We start from the raw sequence: 7,708 nt of genomic DNA on the forward strand, positions 1-7,708 counted from the left end.
ATGACTTGATGGTGAGCTAATATCAGTGATGGAACGTGTATATGGGTCATTTATTATTGAGAAAGTAAGTGAAGATGTCTCAAGCAACATAATGGTATTGTCAAAAGTACATATAACATATGATATGTCATTCAACACATGCACATATAAAACCTGTATATGAAATAATATTTGCTGACTCATTTTGCCTTACTAAAAACAATAAAAAGCAGAATTGTAGAACAAATGTAGACTGTCTCATGCAAAATTAATTTATTCCACACTAAAGACTCATATCGACATATTTCCGCTGGTGGAATTTGCTTCAAAGCCTTTCATCAGGAAATATGTGATGTCCAATTGACATTTCCTGCATTGTATTAATAATAAACAATGTATTGCAAACTATTAAAATAGCATGTGGAATGTGACATTAGAGTTCCCACATATAGTAACATTATTATTTCACACTCTGAGGGGCACATGCATCAATATTGCATTTTGCGATTCCTTAATTGCGAAAAATAAGGAATCGCAATTAAGGAATTGCAAACTGCAATGCATCAAGAAATCGCTATAAAAATTGCGATTTCTTAAGATTCCTTAATTGCGATTCTCTAATTGAGAATCGCAATTAAGGAATACCTCCCCATCCATTCCTATGGGCCTTTAGGCCCATAGGAATGAATGGAAAGACATTCTTAATTTGCAATTCACCATTAGAAATTCGAAAATTAAGAATGCAATTTCAAGGGTGCAGGGGTGTCCAAAGGACACCCTGTTGCACCTCTGAAATCTGCTCAGAAGTACATTGTGCACACTCACATGCCCCAAGGGCATGTGTGTGTGAAAAATGGAACTTTGAAAACTGCACTTTAGTGCATTTTTCAAAGTTTTCGCAAATTACCATGAAGGTCAACTTCATGGTAATTTGCTCCCCTTATTTACGAATTCGCACATTTTTAAAGTTTGATGCATTGCATTTAAGGAATCTCAATTTGAGATTCCTTAAATGTAATCGCAATTTAAGAAATCGCAATTTTGCGATTTCCTAAATTGCGAAAATTAAAAAAATGTTAATGCATCCCAAAAAACGGAATTGAATTCGCAAACGGCAGAATTTTGCGATTCGCACCATTTGCGAATGCAATTTCCATTGATGCATGTACCCATTTATGTAATAACTAAGCTACAATTGTTGGTTGTAGAGGAGCCTAAATACCACAATAGTGTCCACATATGTGTGGGATGCACATGCACTGCTGCCAAATATCCACAGATTATAAAAAAACAATTATTAGGTCATTATTCCTGCATTGCTCATTATAAAGACACATAGGATACGATTGGAAATTTACAGAAACAGAAATGAGTGGAATATTTGCATTTAATGCTCTAAAGAACGATGTGCAGTTAAGTGAGCGCGTTTCCTCCAGGCCAATTGACCGCCCTCTCAAGAAGTCTGGTCTTCAGTTTTTGGACCATGTGCTGCACACCTTGTCGGATCTCTGCCATTTTCAGCGCATAAATTATAGGGTTTGCCACAGGTGGGAGGAGCAGGTAGGCATTTACCACAAGGATGTGAACATAAGGTGGAATGTTGCTACGGAATCTATGAATGAAAAGGGAGAATAAGACAGGTACGTAGAAGAGAGACATCACAAAAACATGAGCAACACAGGTGCTGAAGGCCTTCAATTGGTCTTTGAGGGGAAGATGCAGCACTGCCCGAAGAATCAGGAAGTAAGAGACCGCAATTGAGGAAAGGTCCATTGCTCCAATGATGATGGAGGTAGCCAATCCGTACACACTATTGAGTGTGATGTCAACACAGGAAAGCTTTACCACAGCTATGTGTTCACAAAATGTATGGGGAATGCATCTGTCACAGAATGGTAGTCTCATTGCAAGCAGTGATTCTGGAAGGACTATAAGCACACATCTTGCTAGTGCAGCTGCTGCTAATTTTGGAATGAGTGCATTTCTTACTATAGATGCATATCTCAGTGGTTTGCAAACTGCAACATACCGGTCGAAAGACATTGCTGTCAGCACACCAGATTCCATCCCTGAAAAAGCATGTATGAGAAACATCTGGAAGAAGCAGGCATTGGAACTGATTTCTCCAGCATTGAAGAAGAAACAGCTCAGAATTTTAGGAAGAATAGAAGAAGATAACACCAGGTCACAGCAAGACAGCAATGAAATTAATAGGTACATGGGCTTTTGAAGGTTCGGAACTGTCTTTACAGCTAACAAGACAATGCAGTTTCCTAGAAGAGTGACAATATACATGGCCAACAATGGGGCAGCAAACCAGATGTGGAAAGCTTCCAGCCCAGGAATGCCCATCAGGATGAAGGAGGAAGGTGTTAATCTGGTGTTATTGGCCGGTGGCATGATAGGTAATTATACTTGTCATGGAAAGGCTGGCCATTCCTGGTTATGGAAAAGAAAACATAAGATATGATTTTATACTACTGCACACTTTGCAACATAGTAAATGATTCTACGAATACAAAGAACTCCACATATGTCAAGTTGCAAACCATCATTTTCTTAAGCCATTTGACTTTATCTGTGATATTTTTGCTCCATCATCTGCATTTCTTTACATCGTCATAATATTGTTGTATTCAACAAGCTGGTTGCAATTTTGTTTCACATCTAAAAACCAGGATTTAATTTTTCAAGCTGACTCCCCTTTGTATTCATTATGTTTTTGCACAATATTCAGTTTTATGGCCAGATCCTCATTCATTTTTTTCATATATAAAGGGGGAGGTAGAGGAAAAAGCAGCTCGGTTCGCCCTCCAGATCAAAGTACAAGTCAAAAAAATCCGAAATATCGGATCAAAGAGCCTACCTGTAACGATGAGTCACTGTCAACATTGGATGTGGCTCACACAAAAGAAAAGGGGGGGATATCCTTTTTCTTTAGTCCCCTCACTCACTGGAGTTTCCTCACGGTGACATGCTTCATCATAGGGGCTTCCCAACCCACTGCGGGTTGAGGCGTGCTGCGACTTGCGCCACTACGTAGGAGCACTGTTAATTGAGGACTATGTGTGGTGTCATGTGAAAAGGGAAGTGAGTGGAGTGAGTTAAAAATATCATACTAGTGGGCGGAAAATACTTTATTTGTGCTCCTAGTAGGTATATTAAAAATAGGGTGGTTCTCTAGGTGAGCTGGTTCAATTATGAAACCGGGACCCTAGTAGAAAGCCAACTAGTTTCGAGCTGTACCCCTCAGCTCTTCTTCAGGATGTCACAGGGTCCAGCCCTGTGAGTACCACTCCAAAAAGTGAATAGTATGCCTACCAATGAGCATGTACTAATAATATTTTTACATACGACTCTTCTGTAATTCAGTGCCGTATCTGTAGGAAAAAAGAACAGTGTTAAAGTGCAGACCCTAGACATCTGCCAGGTCTCTTCCTATTTCACTGTAAACTAAATGAGCCGGTAAATGTGCTTATTTGCTCCGTTATGTGGCGCTCTTGAATATGAGCGTGATGTTCCTAGAAAGGAATATATGTTAAAAAACACCGTTTTACATGGATAGACTCATGCACCGTTTAACCCTCGTGTTTTCCTGAAATTGAGGAGCTCGAGTGCGGAAAGACAAATAAACTATATACATATATACACACAGACGCGTAATTAGTGCAGTGCCTATAGGTAATACATACATAAGGGACAGACGTACAACAGGGGTAAACATACGTTTTTAAGGCTCTAATGGGCCTCTGGGTCATACAAGGGATAAAGGAAGTCCGCGGGAACCATCTGTAAATGTTAAATGGTCGATTGTTAGTTTAGCGCGGATCTTACTGGTCCAGTCCGGGCATGCCGTGTGTATCAAACGCGGCCGCCCCATTAAACCCGTGCTATTTTCAAAAAGGGAGGGTCTTACTTGTTACGGAGCTCTTCCTAGCTTGTACACCTAATCGGCATCCCTCGAGACCGGCGGATGCCGTCTCAGTCTCGGGTGCCCGATATGAAGGTTTCAGAGTTGCCGCCTAGCTTCCTGTGGAAGACTAGACCGCGGGTAGATATCCAAGTTCCCTGTTTGGAACAAACCGCGTCCCTCTTGGAAAACTCGCTGGTATATTCTTGTATGTTTAGACTATAAGAGTCACTAGACCCCAAAAACACCACACCATAGACACAGTGGGACGCAGATGTATTTATTTACAATATGTTAGGTGGTTTTTCATATCATTACTTAGTTTCAAAAGTGGTTTTGTTACAGTTTAAAGGATAAGTTACCAGTGTTGGTCTAATGTAAGGTGGTATCACTAATAGATTCCCGGGGTGATCAGGTGGGGATAAGTTATTAGTAGAGATGTGAAGATTGGTTATTTAAGGTAATGGTAATTTATGATTGTCTGGCTAATAGTCCCCATGGAATGGCATCGTTCAATCCATTGGTATCAGTCTTGAGTTTGTACACCCAGCGCTGTTGCTTCTCCAGAAGGCGTTGTTCCAGGTTGTCCTGTCCACTTAGATGTTCCAGAATTACCCATTTCATATCGTTTGGTGTATGGTTCTATTCAATGAAATGAGATGTCATTTTAGTGGTGTTCTTTTTGCATCTTATATTGCTTCTGTGCTCTACTATCCTCGTGCTGGCCTTTCTCGTTATCATGCCAATGTAATGTAGATTACAGATGCAGGTGATCATGTACACTACGCCGTAGTATTACAGTTGGTGAAATTTTTGATTTCCCACATCATTTTGTTGTTAAATTCAATTTTCTTTTGTACCGTAGTGATCGTTCTTTGTTTAAAGTTCCTGTTCTCCACTTTCGGGCGGGTATGAACAAGGTAGTCTTTCAGACTTTTGCCTTTCTTGTGAGTGAACATTGTTTTTTAGATATCAAGATTCGCACAGTTTAGTGTGCGCCAATGTTTTTTAATGATTTTGGTCACCCTGTCAGAAGCAATGTTATATGTGGTGATACAGATAGGTCTTTTCTCGCCTGGTGTATCTTTGATCACCTTTGCTTCAAGTAGTGCCTCCCTGTTGTTATTAGCAGCTCTCTTTTTGGCTTTTTTGACCAAATTCTCTGGGTATTGTCTATCAATAAGTTTTTTTGTGAGGTCATTTGCTTGTTTATGGAATGCCTCTTTTGTGCTGCAGTTGCGCCTCAATCTTAAAAACTGTCCAAACGGCAGGTTCTCTTTTAGTTGTCTCGGGTGGAAACTATCAAAGATTAAGAGGCAATTCCTTGCAATGGGTTTAAAATGGGTTGTGGTACTTAGGGAATCGCCAGTTGCCATGATGTTCAAATCTAAGAACACTAAGAGTGACCTGCTCATAGTATGTGTAAATTTAAGGAAAGGATTCAGCTGGTTTAGCCATACTAGAAATTCTAGTGCCTCTATCTCGGAACCTTCCCAAATGAGTAGGACATCGTCGATGTACCTTTTCCACAGACTCACATGATGTCTATGTGGGTTGTTGTCATTCAGGAACTTTTGTTTTTCCAGTTGGTGGACATACAATCCGCCACGCTCGGCGCGAAAGTGCTTCCCATGCTGGTACCATGGGACTGATGGAATAGGGTTTCCTCAAAACGAAAAAAGTTTTCCATGAGGGTGAGGCGGCAGCACTCAAGGATGACGTGCCGTGGTGTTTGGTATCTCCATGTTTGTTCAAACAGGACGTCCTCCAAAATCTGTCTTGGTGTGAGGGAGACTCGTGAACAGACTCTCCACATCCAATCCTATGAGGATATTTTTAGTAGGGTCAAATAGTAAGTCTTGGAGTAATGTGAGAACTGATTTGGTGTCCTGTAGATAGGTGTCGGTGGTTTGGATCAGTGGTCTTAGGAAGGCATCGGCAAACTTTGATAGGGGCTCTAGTATTGATCCTATGCCTGATACTATAGGTCTGCCCGGAGGATGGGTTATGGATTCATGAATTTTAGGTATTGTGTAAAAGTAGGGAGTTATAGGGTTTTTGCTTTCCCAAAAATGTATTTCAAACTTTTTTGTCTTTCCCAGCTCCTCATTCGACAGTTGTTTTATAAATTATAAGTACAAATCATTATCTCCTAACTTAATCCGCCAAGTCTGTTTCTGAATATATAGCCAGCCGACCAACCAAAAGATATGCAGAGTGTACTGCTCCCTAAATGGTCCAATGTTATCAATCTCCGTTTGCAGGAAGGAAAATTTCCCGACTTCCAAAAATCTTCAAGATTTCCAAAAAACAGATTCACCCTCACTTACAAAAATCACAACAACCACACAGAGGACTTCAAATACAGCACAAGATTAGGATTTCTATTTCTTGCTAAAATCTTATAAAGTTCATGTAAAGACAAGATGCTCCAGAGAGGTAAATCAAAATAGGTTTATTGGTAGTGCGGCATAGTACATCAGGTTAAAGCAAGGCGGAGGCAGAAACTGCCATACAGTGGCTCTGGAACATGGAACCAAAGTTATAAAACGCAGGTACAGGGTTCCATGTTCCAAACATGAGATAGTGCATGAGGGAAAGGGAGGGAACAAGAGGAAGGCAAGAGGAGGAGGAAAAAGGAAGATGTAACACATCCCACCCCTGACAAAAACGGAAGGGCATAATACAAGCAAAACAGAGAAAGAGAAATCAAGATAAGCATCTTGCAGGTAAAGACATGGGTCTGTCGTTCTTCTTGACTGTGGATGCAGGTTGAGATATGCTAACATTGAAATTGCGACTGTCGTGCAATGGAAATATTTCTTCACTGTCCATGTTTGACCCATAAGACATGCATTTGGCAACTCTCCTTGCATTCCATACTTTGCCATCCTGAGTTACAACGCTGTTCTTGCAAACTTTAACACTCTTAAAGGGATGACCGAACTTGGAAACCCCTTTCACCAAGAAATCAGGTTTCTCAACCCTAACCCCATTCTACTACAGCAAAGTCAGTCACTCTCACATTCATATTAAAATCAAACAATGCTTTCATCTTGTCCTGCTTAACTTCCACCTGTCTAGCGACAAGATTCAAATCAATGCTATCAACATTTTTGTTAACCCTCTTGATCCACCCAGGGCAGATATCTGAAATTGGTTCTCTACCCTTTAAAAGCCTAAAGGGGCTCACCCCTGTAACGGAGTGGGAAGAGATACTCTACATCTGCAATTTCTTTCTAAGCACATCCCTCCAGGGTTTACTGGACCTAGGGCCAACTCAATACCATCCTTAAGGACCCAGTTGAACGTTCCACTTGCCCATCATCCCTTAGTTTCGAAAGGGATGTGGTCACATGCTTGATACTTAAATCTACTCGAATGGTTTTTCGTCACTCAGGTGCAAAAGTCACACTGCTATGTCTATGGTTATGTGTATTAGTGGTAGGTTTAGGGTGCCACAGGCAAGGGGAAAATTCCCTTAAACCCCTACACATGTGTGAGGAAAACCCTACACAAAGTCAATTGTAATTAAGTCCCTGGCACACATGAACAAGGTATCAATCCAATGATAATTTCAAGTTCCAAAAAAGTCTCAAAGTTCAGTCTTCAATATATTCTTGTTTATTGTTCAAAGCAACACACGAATGCCAGCCGACACGTGTTTCGTCGCCAATAGGAGTTAACCCGCAACTTCCTCAGGGCTTAGAACAAGTGTTGAAACTTTGGTTCTGCCGGTGATAATTCCAACCCGGCTGGAGTTAAAGGAATCTGAAATTTAATGGATCAATCACCGTAATCAAAAAAACGTGTATGCCA

At 40.7% G+C, this 7,708-nt stretch overlaps 1 protein-coding gene across 1 annotated transcript; it reads right to left on the bottom strand.

The window, feature by feature from the left end:
* Window positions 1-1,392: 1,392 nt before the first annotated feature.
* LOC144774033 (olfactory receptor 52J3-like) lies at window positions 1,393-2,379 on the bottom strand. Its single transcript, XM_078659068.1, has one exon. It carries the CDS (start codon window positions 2,377-2,379, stop codon window positions 1,393-1,395), a length of 987 nt encoding a protein of 328 aa, XP_078515194.1.
* Window positions 2,380-7,708: the final 5,329 nt, after the last annotated feature.

The sequence above is a fragment of the Lissotriton helveticus genome, chromosome 8 (genome assembly GCF_964261635.1).
Source record: "Lissotriton helveticus chromosome 8, aLisHel1.1, whole genome shotgun sequence".
Lineage (NCBI taxonomy): Eukaryota > Metazoa > Chordata > Amphibia > Caudata > Salamandridae > Lissotriton > Lissotriton helveticus.